The sequence below is a fragment of the Lepidochelys kempii genome, chromosome 13 (genome assembly GCF_965140285.1).
Source record: "Lepidochelys kempii isolate rLepKem1 chromosome 13, rLepKem1.hap1, whole genome shotgun sequence".
NCBI lineage: Eukaryota > Metazoa > Chordata > Testudines > Cheloniidae > Lepidochelys > Lepidochelys kempii.
The window spans coordinates 717,760-735,085 of NC_136392.1; the positions used below are offsets into that span (position 1 = coordinate 717,760).

The 17,326-nt window shown below is 60.7% G+C and overlaps 1 protein-coding gene across 1 annotated transcript; it reads right to left on the minus strand.

The window, feature by feature from the left end:
* Window positions 1–576: 576 nt before the first annotated feature.
* Window positions 577–9,461, minus strand: CD40 (CD40 molecule). Its single transcript, XM_073309676.2, has 9 exons — window positions 8,923–9,461; window positions 6,208–6,289; window positions 5,886–6,011; window positions 5,537–5,683; window positions 5,113–5,206; window positions 3,038–3,099; window positions 2,338–2,433; window positions 1,741–1,766; window positions 577–1,195 (listed from the first exon to the last, which is right to left on the minus strand). Exons 1-9 carry the CDS (start codon window positions 8,971–8,973, stop codon window positions 1,010–1,012), a joined length of 870 nt encoding a protein of 289 aa, XP_073165777.1. The 5' UTR covers window positions 8,974–9,461; the 3' UTR covers window positions 577–1,009.
* Window positions 9,462–17,326: the final 7,865 nt, after the last annotated feature.

Here is a 17,326-nt window from a genome sequence, read left to right on the forward strand (position 1 = left end):
AACTGGTGTATGTGCACGGGGGTGGGTACCCACAGGTGGGGGTGCACGTGTGGGGCCATGAGGCAGGTGTCAGGCATGGGGGGTGCACTGAGAGTGGTGGGGTGAGCCGCTTACTCATCCTCTCTGCATGCTGAACCCCCTCTCCGCCATCCCTGCCAACCTCCTGCCTCACCCCTCCTCGGTGCATGCCAGGCCCCTGCCCCCTTTCAGCTCAGTTAAAGCCCCTCGTACGCAGCAAGGCCGTAAGCGCAGACTGGGAGCGCAAAGGCTCTATTCCCGTGGGGGAGGAGGAATCAACAGCTGTGAGCAGTGCACCGCACTGGGGCCAGCTCTGTCCATGGGGTGCTGCCCCGCCACTGCCCGGAGCGGCACCCCCTACACCAGTGGTTCTCAACCAGGAGATGCGTACCCGGCGGGGTACACAGAGGGGTACGTCAACTCATCTAGATATTTACCTATTTTTACAACAGCCTCCATGAAAAGCACGAGGGAAGTCAGAACAAACTAAAATTTCATCGGGACACTGCCTGGTTTATACTGCTCTACTCACCGTACTCTGAAATGTACGTACAATAGTCATATTCCAGTCGCTTTATTTTAGAACGATATGGTACAATGAGAAAGCCAGCCATTGTTCAGTACTAGTGCGCTGGGACCCTCTGGGATTTCTATGTCTGACTTTGCAAGCAAGTCGCTTTTCTGTGAGGTGAAACTCGGGGTACGCAAGACAGATCAGCCCCCTGAAGGGTACAGGAGTCGTCGGGAAAGGGTGAGAGCTGCTGCTCCACCCCACTCTCTGTACGCGCCCATGAATGCTCTGCTCCCGGCTGTGCTGGGCACCGTCTCTCTGCCCCCGCCAATACCCTGCGGGGCCGAGGCAGGAGGGGCGGAGGGCTGCGGGTTGCCCCGTGGCACAGCCCCCGGGGCTGGGCCCTGCTGTGTGCTGGGCGGAGGAGGCCAGCCCTGGCTGTGTGTGCTGGGGGAGGCAGATGCTCCCCGCGACAGGGCCTTACAGCCTCTCCTGCTCCGAGATGCGGCTCTCCTTGCCGTCCTCCTGCGCCACGGGCTGGCGCCCCAGCAGGGTCTCCTGCACCGGGAAGTCCTGGCGCTCGTCGTGCTCCTCGCACCCCGCCGTGGCTGGCTGCCGGGGCGGTGCCTGCAACACAAGCTCCACGGGATCCGGCAGCTCCAGGCCCTGCCAGGCAGGGGAAGGTGAGGTGAGCAGAGGAGGGGGTCCCGTGTGGGGCCAGACCTACGCCTCTCCCCGGGCTGCTGCTGCCCCCTGCTGGGCTGCTGCGGGATAACGGGGCCTACGCCCCCCGGCACAACCCCCCCTCTCCGGGGCAGACGCACGGACTCTGCCCCAGCCCCCTGGGAAGGCCCCACTGCCCTCCCCGCACAGGGCGGTGTCCCCTCGGGGCCAGGCTTGGGACAACACCCCTTTTGCCCCCACGGGGACAGGGCCCAGGCTGGCTCCCACCCCAGGGCATCTCGCTCTGCACCTGCTCTGTCGTCCCCTCTGGCCCGTCCCTGCTCCCGCACGCCAGCGAGCAGCAGGGGGACCCCGGGGCCTGGTGCCGCCTGCCCGGGGAGCAGCAGCCGCTCGGGGCAGAGCATGTGGCCTGTCCCGGTGGGCCGGGAAGGGGAACCCCCTGCTCGGGGCCAGGTCCCTGACCGTGCTCGGCCGCCTGGCAGCTGCTTTCCGGCCCCGGGGAGCGTGGGCAGCGCTGGGTGACGTACCTGCTTCTGTGTGCACTGCTGCAGACCTAGACGGGGATGGGGACAGAGGGGGAGAGTGAGACTCCGGCCAGGCCCAGTGTGGACACCCAGGGTGGGGAGGGGGAGAAGATGAGAGCCCCAGCCAGGCCCAGCCCAGACACCCCATGGCGGGATGGGGGGGCTGCCCCGGCCAGGCCCAGCACGGCATGAACACATGCTCACCTTGATCTGGGCTCTGCCATTGTGTCCCCTGCTGCCCAGGGTGCTACAGGCCAGAGCCGTGGCTGGGGCTTGACTCAGCCTCACAGAGCTCCCAGCCTGTGCTGGTCAGTGGGTAAAGCAGCAGGTGCCCTGCCAGGGGGAGCCAGGCTGCTGGCACTGCCATGGCAGTCTGGCGTTAGCGCACATGGGCCCCAGAACCATGAGGTTTATCCCCAGAACAAGCTGAACCGTGATGCCTCAAGCCTGGGCAACGGCAGGCCCCCGGTTGGCAGAATGGTGGGCTCAGCCATGAGTGGTGGAGGGCGAGCACCCTGCTGTGCCCAGGCCCTGGCCCAGCCCACGAGTGGAGGGAGACGCCCGTCCCCTCTCCCTCCCTCCCGCGCCCCCCGTGCTCACCTTTCTGATACAGGCAGAAGACAGTGAGCCCCAAGAGACAGGCTGCAGTAAAGGCCATAATGGAGATCAGCACTGGGGAACGGCCACGGCCAGGCTCTGACAAGAGAAAAGGGAGACGGCTGCTGAGCCCTGTGCTCCCAGCGTAACGCCCTCCCCCTCACACTGAGCCGCTCTCAACCACATCCCACCTACAGCACCCACTGCTGGGGAGACCCCCCACACCAACAGGAGCGGCAAGTACTGCATATCGGCATTCAAAGGGAGCCTGAAGCTCCTCGCAAACTGTATTGTGTCTGCAGGGATCAACGCGTCCACCAGTGAAATGCAGCCAACTCTGGGGAGGACCTGGCAGCTTTCTACAGCTGCACAGCACTGTGAGACAGGGACTGCAACAGCAGGGGCCGGAGGGGGCAGAATGGATGCGCCCCCCCGGCGCAACACGCTCGCCCTGGCAGAACGCACTGCGAAGCGTTAGCTGACGCACACAGCCAGGCCCTGGGTTCTGTGCCACCCACAGGCAGCAGATGCCGCAGCGCTGCACGCCTTCGCAGGAAGAGCGCTGGGGCAGACTGGCGCACGGTTCCCCTTGCCAGAGTGCTGGCCAGACTCGAAAGCCCTGGGGTTCCCCATCCAAGAACTCACCCACCTGGGATCTGCACAGCTGTTGCACGCTGACAGCCACAGGCTGCTTGGCACTTACCACAAGCCACATCCAAGAGGTTTGTCCCAGTCGTCTTCAGCACCAGCCCCCGCGTCTCACACCTGCAGAGAGGGGCAGAGCTGGGTTCATACCTGGAGCCAGGAGGGCAGCAAAGCACCCTGCACGTGGGCACCGGGGAAACACGTCACACAAGGAGGAGAGCTGCTGCTGTGAAAGGGGCCCGGAGCTACGAGCTGGCAGTGCGCTGCAGTGCGTGGGGAGAACAGCACAGACCAGGCCCCAGGGAACTCAGTGGGCTGGACCCCAATCCCCTTCCCAGCGGTTTAAATCCAGAGCGAGCCCCTGGCTGCAACTGCACTCACACCCGGTAGCCAGACCAGAGCTGAGGAGGCAGATGTGGGGAGCTGCCTGCAGGAAGGGAGGGGCCCGGCTAGAAGCCCGTGCCCTCAACCACGGGATTGGGCCCTGCCCTCTGCCTGGGTAGCAGGGAAGGGAGTGTGATGCCCTCCCTCAGGCATCTCCTGGCAGCCACCCGCCAGCCGGGGGTGTTTGCCCCGGCCTGCTGCTGAGACGGGAAATACCTGTGAGCTGCAACGGCTGCCCCTAGGCCTGGCCCCAGGCGCTCTCCTTTGGTCCCTGGGCCGCAGGGACACGGAGCATGATGCGCACGATGGGCCGTCTGGGAGCCCCACGGAGCACCTCGGCAAGGTGCTACTGGTACGGCCCGCGGGCTCCTGGCCTGCAGCAACGGGGTTGGCCAGGCGACGTGGGCTCATGGGTAACCCCACCTGCCCAGCAGTGCACCCAGCTCTCGGGGGCTCACTTCAACCAGGAGGTTGAGCCATTGGGAAGGGTTCAGCAAAGAGCTCGGAGACTGACTCAGGGCTGGGAAACCTGCCTCCAGGAGAGCCTGCCACAGCGTGGTGGGGTTATTAGGGCCAAGAGACGGCTGCGAGGGGACTTGGTCGCAGTCTCAGGCCCTACGTGGGGTGATGTCTGCTAGCAGACCGAGGCCAAAAGAGAACCAGCCGGGGGAGCTGCAACGTGACAAATGCAGCCAGCAAACAGGGTGCAAATTTCAAGCAGAAAAAGTGTCATTATCCCAGGAGCGGCTTCCCAAAAGACAGGGGGACACGCAGCCCTGGACTCCTCAATGCAAGACCAGCTGTCGGGTTCCCAAAGATTCCTCCAGGGGTTATGGGGGGTGCCACGCAGGGGTCAGCTCTGTCCCTCCCCCCAGTGGTTATGGGGGGTGCCATCCAGGGGTCACCTCTGTTCCCCCCCCAGTGGTTATGGGGGGTGCCATGCGGGGGTCAGCTCTGCCCCTCCCCCCAGTGGTTATGGGGGGTGCCATGCGGGGGTCACCTCTGTTCCCCCCCCAGTGGTTATGGGGGGTGCCATGCGGGGGTCAGCTCTTCTCCCCCCCCCAGTGGTTATGGGGGGTGCCATGCGGGGCTCAGCTCTTCTCCCCCCCAGTGGTTATGGGGGGTGCCATGCGGGGGTCAGCTCTTCTCCCCCCCCCCAGTGGTTATGGGGGGTGCCATGCGGGGGTCAGCTCTTCTCCCCCCCCCAGTGGTTATGGGGGGTGCCATGCGGGGGTCAGCTCTTCTCCCCCCCAGTGGTTATGGGGGGTGCTATGCGGGGGTTAGACTAAGGGTCAGACTGGGTTCTTCTGGCCCTTTTGTCCCTGCTGCGCAGCCGGGGGGCGCTGGGCTGGAAGGGGCGCTCTCCGGGGCGCATGGCCAAGGGACGGCCCTTGCAGCCCGCTCCACTCACCCACGTGCTGCCCACTGCCCATTTCCAGTGGTGGCAAGAGCAGCAAAGGGGAAGAAGGCAGCTGCTGGGCCTGGCAGCCGAGATGACAGGGTGGCTGGGGTGCTCTGCTTGCCCCTGTGCCCACTCCCCCGGCCTGCGCTCACAGTCTGTGCCACCCCACCCAGGCCCTACCAGGGCTCAGGTCACCTGCTGCTGCACCTATGTGGTGCACCCCCCCCCACCCATGCCACCTGCAGCAGGAGCTGAGCTGGCATGAGCAGCACGGGCTGTGTGGCAGAGAGAGGGCTGGTGTGGGCGCAGCCTCAGCTGCCTTTGAATCAGGAGTTTCGGGTCTGTACCTTGTCCAGGGGCGGCACGGCTCGGAGGCGGAGGAGGTGTTGGAGAAGCTGCCATGTTCACACGGCACGCAGGCTGTGTCTGAAAAGTTGTCGGCTGGAATGGAGCAGAGTGGGCAAAGGGCAGGTCAGTGTCATGCCAGGGGAAGGCAAGGTGGTTTGCAGGTGCCAGGCAGGGCCCCTAGTTCCCAAAGCCCTCGGGCAACTGCAGCAGGGGATGGAACAGCTGAGTGATGCCAGCCTGTGCGCGTCTCCCCAGGAAGCACTGGGTGCCCCTCACTAGGGCAAGACCCTGGCACCCCTTGTAGGGGAAGCCCTGGTGGGACTCTGATCTGGGGGGCGTGATCCCTGGGCCGCGCTGGGGTGAATCAGCTCCAGCCCTGGCCCCCAGCAGGGGAGCTCTCGGCTAGCTGGAGCATCACCTCACCTTTCCGAGCGACTCCTTCGCCCGGCTTGCACTTCGTGACGTTCAAGCAGGTCTGGCAGGCGGGGCTGGAGCAGAACATGCCCTGCAGGCACTCGCACACGGCATCGCGCTTGGCATCCCCGGGGCTCCTCGTGAGAAGTCCAGCGTCTGGGCAAAGGGGATGAGACAAGGGATCAGCACTCCAGGGAGTCGGTGCCGGCAGCACCTCCTGCCAAGCAGGCCATGAGCCTAGGATGGCAGGTGAGCAGGGGGCGGGTGCCAGGCTGCAAGGACCCCAGGAGCCGCTGAACATTAGCCAGGAGGCCTGGTTTCACCTCCCCCAAGAATGAACACCCCCAACGGCACCTACTCAAATCGCAGGATCTGTGGGGGGTGCAGTGTCTCTCCTTGGTCCAGCCGGACTGGAAGTGTCTCGTCTCGCACGCCCCGCAGTCAGTGTTCTTCGAGGCCGTGCAGTCAGACAGCAGCTTCTCTCCTGCAACGCAGAGCACGCAGGGGTCAGCGAAGAACAGCGCCTCCTGCTGCCAGACCCAGCACGGCCAGACCCAGCCTCTCCCAGCAGGAGGCACTGTAGGGAAGACTGAGAACCCCGGCTGCCTCAGGGGAGCAAGGCAGAGAGTCACGTCCCAGCCCCCGGCGAGGCTGCCCGGAGTCGGGACACTGCTCCATACCTGGCCCACAGCGGCGGCAGCACCTGCCATCATGCGGATACTGCTCTGGGGTGCAGTTCACGTCGCTGCCAGACGCCCAGTGCTGGAACAGAAGAGAGCAGCGAGTTCAGCCAGGGACGGGTCCATGCTCCATGACCCCCCGCATTCTTCCTTGCCCCCTCGCTCCTGCAGGCAGCTCACTTGGCCTCTGCATCCCAGGCCCTGTGCAGACGCTGCTCCCTGCACTCTCACCAACACCCACGTTAACCACAGATCGTGCACAGCTGGGTTCAGCTGCCTCCGCAGTGCCAGGCCTCCCTTGAAGTGGGATCCCACCGGTTCCGGTGTGGTGTGCGGGTGCAGCTCTCTCTCCTGCTTCACCTCGCAGCTAGTGAGCACGGTGCCACTCGGGTGGCAGCCTGTGCCAACAGGGCACGCCTGGGCACCACTGACAGGAGTTACCGCCCTGCCTGCCCCTGCCCACGGGCTGCCAGCTTCAACCCCTGCGGCGGGGGGCAGGGCACAGAGCAGACCCAACTGCCCCTTCCTCCCGTCGCCGTGGGGCCATCCTCCCAGGTCAAGGGGGGTTGAAGGGAGGAGCCTGTAGGCACTGGGGCTTGGATCTGGGGCAGCCCTGGTGCCCCAGGGGAGCCTCTTCTCCCGCTTGTGACAGTGACCCACCAAGCCCCAGCCCTGCACCAGCGAACCAAGCAGGTGCCTGGGGCGGCCAATGTAAAGGGGCGGCAGGACGGCGGGCTCTGGGGCGGCAATCCGCCCTCGGCGGCAGTGGGAATTCGGCAGCTGCTCCGTCACAGCGTGCTTCACGCACTGCGCCAATTCAGCAGCGGGGACGCGACTCTTCTTCGGTCGCCGGCAGCAATTTGGCAGCTGCACCATCACTCCGCCTCCGTGTTTGGTGGCAAGGTTTTTTGTTTTGTTTTGTTTTTGCCGCTTGGGGCGGCAAAAACGCTGGAGCCGGCCCTGCCCGGGAGTGGCCAACGGGCGCATGCTGGCAGAGCCCTGGCTGCCCCGGGGAGTTCTCTGAGAAACAGGATTTGGGCTGAAAGGGGAATCAAGAAGAAAGATTCTGACCTCCCGTGTCACTAGCAGCCTCCATGTTGGGAAGGGGAACTGAATGGGGCCCAAACCCCCAGCCTGGGCCGGGCCCCTGCTTTGCCAACCCTACAGGATTGTCCTGGAGTCTCCAGGAATTACAAATTAAACATTAATCAGAGATTATGTCTTGTGCTGAAACCTCCAGGAATACGTCCACCAAAATTGGCAACCATAGCCCCTGCGTCTTCCCCCTCAAAATGCCTAGTTCAGGCCCATGCTGCAGGCCTGGTCCAGCCCCTCCCCACATTTGGAGAGTGGAACCCCGGAGCCTCTGCTTGGAATCTGGCAGCCCCAGCCCCAGTGTTGCTTGTTCAGCTGCCATCTATGCTGGTTCGGGAGCATCCCTGGCGTCCTTGGGGAGTGCCACGCTGCATCAGGCCACTATTTACTTTTGCTTCCTTGCAGGCCTGGGACTGGTGCCTGTTGCATTCCTGGACACTGTCACAGCTTGTATCCTCCCCCAGCACCTTCTTTGTTACCCAAAGCTGCCCCATCCCTCTGGCCACCTCTCCTGCCCCCTCAAACCAGCCCTGCCCCTGCTGTCCCTATGCCACAGTTACGCTCCCTAACCGGAGCCAGGGTCCCGGAGCAGCAGGAGAGCAGTGGCTGGGTGTGGGCTCAGCTCTTGCTTTGTCTCTGGTGGTTACTCCAACCCCCTATTTCAGAAAGAAAGTGAAAGTGAAGCCAGTAGCCTGGCTAGAGGGGAGCAGGGCAGCAGCCTGGCCCCAGCTCCGGCTGGGCCCTTTGGACAGGGAATAGGGACTCCAGATCCTGCCCTCCCTCCCCACTACACCCCAGTCAAAACCTGGAGCCCCAGGGGTGCCAGACAGCAGGGTGGACCGTCTGGGAGGCAGGGAAATCAAAGCAGATGAAGGGAAATTCCCAGCCACAAAAATGAGGAACCAGCAAACTGCCAGGCCAGAGCAGGAGCCTTCGTTCTCACAGATGCTGTGAGCCTAGGTTCCCCCCAGGCAAGATCCCCAAGCCCAGGATAGGGGAGAGGACAGAGATGGGGGATATGCGCTCCCCTCCCCTCCCCTCGGGGCTCTCTCCCCCACCCCAAGAGCAGAGCCTGTAAACACCACTGGAGGCCACCCCCCCCCCCCCGCAGCTGGGTATATTCTGCCAGCCCTGGCAGCTCCAGGGCAGGGATGGAAGACGCATCACGGGGCCTTTACAAGGAACCTGGGCAGAGCCCGGGGCCATGGGCTGTAGGGCGGGATCCGCCCTGTGCACTCCTGGTGCCATTGCTCATGTCGAGGGAGCTGTGATTCCAGCCAGCCAGAGGGAGCCCTGCATCTCGCCCACCACACCCCAGTCTGCGCGGCACCGGGGGCTGTCGCTGGCCCCCTCCAGGCCGGAGAACACCCTCCTCCGATCGGCCCTCGAGTGGCACCAGGCTCGGGATTCGCTCTGCCAGTGAGGCCCAAGGGAGGGGAAGTGGGGCAGTGCCACCCTCTCGCCCCCTCGCTGCCCGGGTAGGGGCATTGGCTCCTATGAGACGGCAGGGCAGAGCCCTGCCAAGCCCCCGAGTGCCCTAGGGAGCCGGGCTCTGCGTGCCAGGGCTCTGCAGCCGGCTGCACCATCGCGGGCTTCCCAGGGAAAGAAAGTGAAACTCACCGTGAGCAGACAGCCCCCGAGCAGCAGGCAGAGCAGGCGGCAAGGTGGCATGGTGCAGCTGGGCCTTTGGCAAGCAGCTGGGAGGGAGGAGAGGCAGAGCTGCTATAAACTCCTCAGCCTCAACACCCGCCCAGGAAAGGGGCTGGGCAGCCCCCAGCAGCAAAACTCCTCCTCCCTCGGCATCCACCGCTGGGGCTTGCCTGGGCCAGGACTTCCCCAGGCAGCCTGTGACCAGCGGGCCCCTGGCAGGGCAGCGTGTGCAAAGCAGCCAGGCTGGAAGGGCCCCCTCGCTGGAGCCGCGTCCCCAGGGGCATGGAGGGTGCTGGGAGCCATTAACCCGAACTGCAAACCCCATGTGTGATGGAAACCATGTCAAGCCAGGGGGTGCGCCGCCCCCCGCCACAGCACCCGTGCCCCCAGGCAGCTCTTGGCTCTGTGTCAGCCTGGCCACAGCAGCGAGTCAGCCTATGGCACTGGGCAGCTAGGAACTTCCAGCGCAGCCTGCAGGCAGCTCCCCGCCCCAGGGCAGACAGGGCCATCGCCCCACAAGGCCCTGGGGACAACAGCAGGGCCCATCAGTGCCGGGGGCCGCTAGGGGCTGGGGCACGCCGTGACTGGTGGGGAGCAGCGGAGGCCAGTGCATCGGAGACACAGGAACACTGGGGTCCCTTGGTGATCTGCCCCCGAAGACAGGGGGGGCAGGCCGTCTGGCCCACCCAGAGAATGTGCGGGGGTCGAGTGGGACGAGCGCCGGGCTGCCCCTTCTGCCCACCAGACTGAAGGGTCAAGCTGCCAGGATGACTATGAGTCACCAACATAATGTGGCCGTGACAAAGGCAAATGCGAGCCTAGGATGTCCCCGGTGAAGCAGCTCCAGGCGCTAGAGAAGAATAGTAATGCCATTGCCCAAGGCCTGGTGAGCCCACAGGTGGAATCCTGTGTGCAGGCTGGGCACCCGTGGTCAAGAAGGATTAATTTACACTGGAGCAGAGGCAGAGCCAGAGAAGAGTGACTAGGTGCTCAGGAGACTGGAGGGCTGATTTCATGAGAAGAGCCTGGCTTGGTTAGTCTAGCAAAAAGCAAGCTGAGCAAGCCTATGAGTGCACTCTGGAAACACATTGGGGATTAACCCCAGAGAGGGTGAAGAGCTATTGAAGCTAAAGAACAAGGCTGGTACAAGACTGAACAGCTAGAAACCAGCCAGGAACAAATTGCAGCTGGAATTTAGAAAGTTACGGACCATCAGAAGCTGAGGTTCTGGACCAGCCTCCCAGTAGGAGTTCTGGAGGCAAACAGTTTTACAAGCGAGCGGGACCAATGTATGGTGTCCCTAGCCTCTGTCTGCCAGAAGCTGGCAATGAGCGACAGGGGATGGATCACTTGGTGATTCCCGGTTCTGTTCCTTCCCTCTGAAGCCTCTGGCACCGGCCACAGTCGGCAGACAGGGTACTGGGCTAGATGGGCCTTTGGTCAGTCCCCAGAGCGAGGGGCCAGCCAGGGGCAATGGGGCCTGGCATGGCAGACCCTGCTCCGCCCAATGCAAGGGCACTATTTACAAACCAACAGTTGCCAGACACACAGTGGCCTGCCTGGCCTTGTGCTGCCAACATGCCCCTTCCCCTCGGGTGGGCCCATGCCGTACCACCCAACACACCCCGACTCCCTATGGCCAGAGGCCCCCCCGGACCCACTATGCCCCACACTGCCCCCCAGACCCACCCACAAATGCCCAGCACCCCCCACAGAACCCCCACTCCCTAGTGCCCCAACACACACAGATCCTCTGTGCCCCTTCACAGCCCAGCACCCCCCATAAATACTCTCCACAGACCCATTCCCCCAAGCTCTGCCTCCCGACCGCATTCACTGGCCCTGCTGGGAGGTGACTTTGTCTGCCGGGCTGAGCCAGCAGCGCAGCCAGGGCTGGTCCCAGGGCTGGCAATTGCTCTGGCCCCTCGGGAGTGGTGCGATCAGCCAGGCCAGGACCTGCCCTAGCTGGGGTCCCTCAAGACGCACTTGCCTGGAGGGGCCCAGCCAAGCCCCCCACACTGTTCCCCCCGCACACACACATGGCTGAGACTGGCCAGGCTTCTGCACCAGTCCCAGGTGGCTCAGCTGCGGGGAGACAGGTGGGGCCCCACAGATAGTGGGAAGCAGAGACTGCCCAGAGCCGGAGGTGCACTGGGGTCCAGCCAGGGGGCTGAGAGAAGCAGGGGGTGGGGACAGGGGGTGGAGAGGAGCCCTCAGCCAGCTGGCGGGCAGTTGGATTAGTTGGGTTTCCTGGACTGTCTCTCTAGGGTCTCCGGGGCCCTTTGGATCATTTCTCTCCAGTCACAGGGATTTCTGACTCCCTCCAGGTTCCTGTCAGCCACCTGCAGGTCCTGCCCCCCTCTCCAGGCCAGCGGAAGTCTGTATCTATGCCTGAGCAATTCTGGGGAATCCAGCCCCTGCCAGCAGGCTGGGATCCTGGGGCCCACACGCAGGAGGGGGTGTTTGTGCTTTTCCTGCTAACAGCCTGGAAGCAGAAGCTCAAGGTTTCAGTTCAGTTTCTTGAGGTGGGTTTCAGTAATTCCCATCTGGGATTAAGCTGTGAAGATGAAATGGAGACCCCCATGAGGACACAATATCTGCCCAGAGGGGCCCGCCAACAAGGGGGATAGTGTCTCCCCAGAGGACCCACCCTCCCCGAAGAGGGCAGTATCTGCTTTCAAGGGCCATGAACACAGAAAGAGGGGAGGACAGAGAATCCAGCAGCTCCTGGTGAGTGTGGGAGGCTCCCACACTGCCTCCCTGCTTGGAGAAATTCCCAGGGGATGTGGCGAGGGCCCTGTGGGTTCCAGACTCTTCTGCTTTCTGTAGAGGAGAATGTCCCAGGGACTTCCTGTTGCTTTGTGCATTTCCCACTGCACATTCATTGTAGAGAGGAAACCCTGGCTGGGGACAAGGGAGAAGCTCTGGCAAAGGTTTATGCCTCAATGCCCACGTAAGAATCCCCAGGACACCGGAACACAGGCCCAGGTTACAGGGAGCTGTCTGGCCTGCAGCTGCCCCAGTGCAGCGTGCCCTGCCCCTCCCCCGCAGCTGCCCCAGTGCAGCGTGCCCTGCCCCTCCCCCGCAGCTGCCCCAGTGCAGCGTGCCCCGCCCCTCCCCTCCCCCGCAGCTGCGCCAGTGCAGCGTGCCCCGCCCCTCCCGCGTGCCCTGTGCTGAGGACCAGTCCCAGGGCTCACAGGTGACAGGAGTGGCGCTGGGAGTGCATTCAGCATGGCAAGCGCGGGGCTCGCGGGGCTCCACGGAGGCGTAAAGCCAGAACCTTCCACCACCCCACCCCACCCCACCCCACCCAGCTGCGGCTCCTCTACTGTTCTCATTTGTAGGGCTGCCACGGAGAGGAAGTCGAATCGTTCTGGCTGTTGTGGGCGGCGGCTGGGAGCCATGTGACTGGACACCCACCCCACCCTCTGCCGTCATTTCCCACAAGTGACTCTTGCTCACCAAATATAAACTGCCCCAGGGGAGATCTCCTGAGAGACATCATGCAAATGGCCATGTCGGGAGGAAGGGGGTTTCTGGACTCAGTGCCCTGGCCTTGGAAATCCCCTCTGGCAGCCCCCTGCTCTGGAGGAAATGTGGGGGCCTCGGGGAGCTGAGACCCCTCACACCAGGGGTCTGTGGAGGGCTCTTGTCCTTCAGTGCCTGTAACTTCCCAGCACACACCTCTCCCAGCCTCTGAATCCCAGACACCAGTTCCCATCAAGGCAGTAATTACCTTTAGAACTTAGAGCCTATTCCAATGAACTCAGGCCCTGGATCAGGGCCCTCCTGGAGCTGGCAGCAGGAGCTTCTTGGCCAGGCCACTTTGAGCCAAAGCAGCGGAGACGCTCTCGAACTCGGGCAAAGCTCTGCTTATGTTGAGTCATTGTCTCCTCTCTCGTTCCTGGGAACGCCTCTGCTGGGGGAGGGCTGGGGCTGCCTGGCGGTGGCGTGAGGGGAAGGTGCCCGGTCAGGGGCACGGCATCAGGGAAGGTTCATAACCTGCTCCAGTGTTTACTCATTTACCCATGTGACAAAGCTGCCTTGGCTCCTTCGCCGTGTGGTTAGCTGACATCACCGCCACCAACGCATGGGCTGGTGTAGGTGTAAGCAGGGGAATGGTCCCGCTATGGTGCGGAACTTCCCTGGTGTATGCACTACCCCGGTGAAATGGGCTAGCGAACGGATCTGAGTCCTCGCTCCCAATCCCTTCACCCGCAGGCCGGCCTGCCCTCGAGGACTCCCCTTCCTCCCTCCTCGTAACCCCGACACGGCTGGGCCCAGGGTTCCTGGGGGGCTGGGCCCGCAGTCTTGTTGTGGTCACGTAGGACAGGGGCCTGGGTGTCCCAGCTCTGGTGCTCTCTCCGCACTGGACGCTTCCCTGACCCACTGATTATTACCTATAGTTCCAAGCAAATATGATTTATTAAACAGCAACCAATTTAAAAAAAATAAGGAAAAAACAGGAAAGGCTAAAGGAAAACCCGTCACCCCACTCTGTGGCCCAGGGACCGCACAAGCAGCAGTCTCTGGAGGACAAGGGAAGTTCAGTCTGTCCCTCACATGTCCCAGGCCCCTCTCTCAGGCCCTGGTTGTGCTGCAGGGATGCTGCGGGTCGGACACTTGCTCTGGCAGTGGCCACACACCCTCAGGCTTTCGGTGGCCGGACCCTTCTTTGCAGCATCAGGTCCCCCCGCCCCCCAGTTGGGGTTACAATCCCCCTCCAAGTCTGGCCTGCAAGGCCTCTTGGTTGGGGGTATCTCCCTGCGCTGGGCCCGCTGCCTGTGGTTCCACCCTCGCTCTCCCCAGCTGCTCACCACACCCAGCTCCGGACTGCTCCAGCCCCAGCTCCGTCACTCGGTCTCTGCACGGCTGCTGCTGCTGCTCTGCCTCCAGCTCCCTGGGCTGCTTCTCTGGCCCCTCTGGCTCTGGTTGCAGCAGCTCTGCTCCCAGCACAGGTCTGCTCTCTGGGCTGCTTCTATGGCTCTGCTCCCAGCGCTGACCTGCTCCCTGGGCTGCTTCTCTGGCCGGTGTGACCCTGCTCCCCAGCTCAGCTCAGGTTCCTGCTCCCTTAGCTCAGCCCCACTCTGTTCCAGGCCATTCCAGCTCACACGGAGGAGGAGGACAGGACCCCCCGGCCTCCTGACTCCCTCATGAGCCTGCCCACCCCATCAGGCTGACCTGGAGCATTGGCCTCTCCCCATGGGCCCTGGCGACTCTCTGTCTCAGGGTCCTGATTTCCCATTGACCCTTCCCCTTTCTCTTGGTACTGGGAGCTAGCCAACCAAAAAAACAAAACAAAACCCACTGAGTTTTAGTAAGCGGCCAAGAGTCCCCTTACGTAGGGTTACCGACCGTCCCACACAGATTCCATAAAGGAGGCTCATGTGTCTCTAACTAGTTCACACAACATTATCATGACTCTCATGAGAGCTGGTCTTTTCCTAAAAGCCCCAGCTCCTGGAGTCAGGTGATGGTGGCAGAATCTCTGCTTCCATTTACAATAAAGGAACTTATCCTGACCATCCTGTTCACTTAGTAAAGCTTGAAAATAGGCCCCTGAAAGGCTTTCGCACCAGGTACCACAGAAAAAGGACCCAGCAAGTATTAGTAACAAGCTAGTTTCATGACTGTTTGGAGCCTGGCTCATGATGCTCAAACCCTTGGGAGTGGTGATGTTGCCAAATGCAGACTGAGGTCCTGACTCTGGGCACATTTGGGAGTAAGGGGGGCTTTCAGCTGCATCTGCACATTTTGGATTGCTGTAGGGCTGGCGTAGCACTAGGAGCATGTTAGAGTAGCCCTGTGGACAATCTTAGCCTATGAGACCCTCCCACCTCCCCCTCTTGCCTCAGCACACCCCTGTGTGCGTCTGCGCTAGGCGGTTCCTACCCCAGAGCAGCGTGAAGGGCCCGCAGCAGGGGCCAAGATTCCCAGTTAACCAGGCTAGGCAAGTCCCCGGCTGACCATGCTGGTTCCCGCTCTGAAGATTTAGGGTCTTGTGGCACCATCTAGTGGCCACTGGAAGTTTCAGCTGCTCCGTGACTATCTCACAAACACGCTTGCTTTTTTAAAAAGAAAAGGAGTACTTGTGGCACCTTAGAGACTAACAAATTTATATGAGCATAAGCTTTCGTGAGCTACAGCTCACTTCATCGAATGCATTCAGTGGAAAATACACTGGGGAGATTTATATACACAGAGAACATGAAACAACGGGTGTTACCACACACACTGTAACCAGAGTGATCAGGTAAGGTGAGCTATTACCAGCAGGAGAGCGGGCGGGGGGGGGAGGGGGAACTTTTGTAGTGATAATCATTTCCAGCAGTTGACAAGAACGTCTGAGGAACTGGGGGGTGGGGTGGGGAAATAAACATGGGGAAATAGTTTTACTTTGTGTAATGACCCATCCACTCCCAGTCTCTATTCAAGCCTAAGTTAAAAGGGTAGGGGACAATTTCCTGCTGCAAGTGCTGGAGGAACCAAATAGGGGCAGAGCTCTTCTTAACCTGCTGCTCACAAACTGGGAAGAATTAGTAGGGGAAGCTAAAGTGGATGGGAACCTGAGAGAGAGTGACCATGAGATGGTCGAGTTCAGGATCCTGATACAGGGAAGAAAGGAGAGCAGCAGAATACGGACCCTGGACTTCAGAAAAGCAGACTTTGACTCCCTCAGGGAACTGATGGGCAGGATCCCCTGGGAGAATAACATGAGGGGAAAAGGAGTCCAGGAGAGCTGGCTGTATTTTAAAGAATCCTTATTGAGGTTACAGGGACAAACCATCCCGATGTGTAGAAAGAATAGTCAATATGGCAGGCGACCAGCTTGCCTTAACAGTGAAATCCTTGCTGATCCTGAACACAAAAAAGAAGCTTACAAGAAGTGGAAGATTGGACAAATGACCAGGGAAGAGTATAAAAATATTGCTCGGGCATGCAGGAATGAAATCAGGAAGGCCAAATCACACCTGGAGTTGCAGCTAGCAAGAGATGTTAAGAGTAACAAGAAGGGTTTCTTCAGGTATGTTAGCAACAAGAAGAAAGTCAAGGAAAGTGTGGGCCCCTTACTGAATGAGGGAGGCAACCTAGTGACAGAGGATGTGGAAAAAGCTAATGTACTCAATGCTTTTTTTGCCTCTGTCTTCACGAACAAGGTCAGCTCCCAGACTACTGCACTGGGCAGCACAGCATGGGAGGAGGTGACCAGCCCTCTGTGGAGAAAGAAGTGGTTCGGGACTATTTAGAAAAGCTGGACGTGCACAAGTCCATGGGGCCAGATGCGCTGCATCCGAGAGTGCTAAAGGAGTTGGCGGATGTGATTGCAGAGCCATTGGCCATTATCTTTGAAAACTCATGGCAATCCGGAAAGTCCTGGATGACTGGAAAAAGGCTAATGTAGTGCCCATCTTTAAAAAAGGGAAGGAGGAGGATCCTGGGAACTACAGGCCAGTCAGCCTCACCTCAGTCCCTGGAAAAATCAGGGAGCAGGTCCTCAAGGAATCAATTCTGAAGCACTTAGAGGAGAGGAAAGTGATCAGGAACAGTCAGCATGGATTCACCAAGGGCAAGTCATGCCTAACTATTTAATTGCCTTCTATGATGAGATAACTGGCTCTGTGGATGAGGGGAAAGCGGTGGACGTGTTGTTCCTTGACTTTAGCAAAGCTTTTGACACGGTCTCCCACGGTATTCTTGCCAGCAAGTTAAAGAAGTACGGGCTGGATGAATGGACTATAAGGTGGATAGAAAGTTGGCTAGACTGTCGGGCTCAACGGGTAATGATGAATGGCTCCATGTCTAGTTGGCAGCTGGTATCAAGTGGAGTGCCCCAAGGGTCGGTCCTGAGGCCGGTTTTGTTCAATATCTTCATAAATGATCCGGAGGATGGTGTGGATTGCACCCTCAGCAAGTTTGCAGATTACACTAAACTGGGAGAAGAGGTAGATACGCTGGAGGGTAGGGATAGGATATAGAGGGACCTAGACAAATTAGAGGATTGGGCCAAAAGAAATCTGATGAGGTTCAACAAGGACAAGTGCAGAGTTCTGCACTTAGGACGGAAGAACCCCATGTACCGCTACAGACTAGGGACCGAATGGCTAGGCAGCAGTTCTGCAGAAAAGGACCTAGGGGTGACAGTGGATGAGAAGCTGGATATGAGTCAGCAGTGTGCCCTTGTTGCCAAGAAGGCCAATGGCATTTTGGGATGTATATGTAGGGGCATTGCCAGGAGATCGAGCAACATGATCGTTCCCCTCTATTCGACACTGGTGAGGCCTCATCTGGAGTACTGTGTCTAGTTTTGGGCCCCACACTACAAGAAGGATGTGGAAAAATTGGAAAACGTCCAGCGGAGGGCAACAAAAATGAT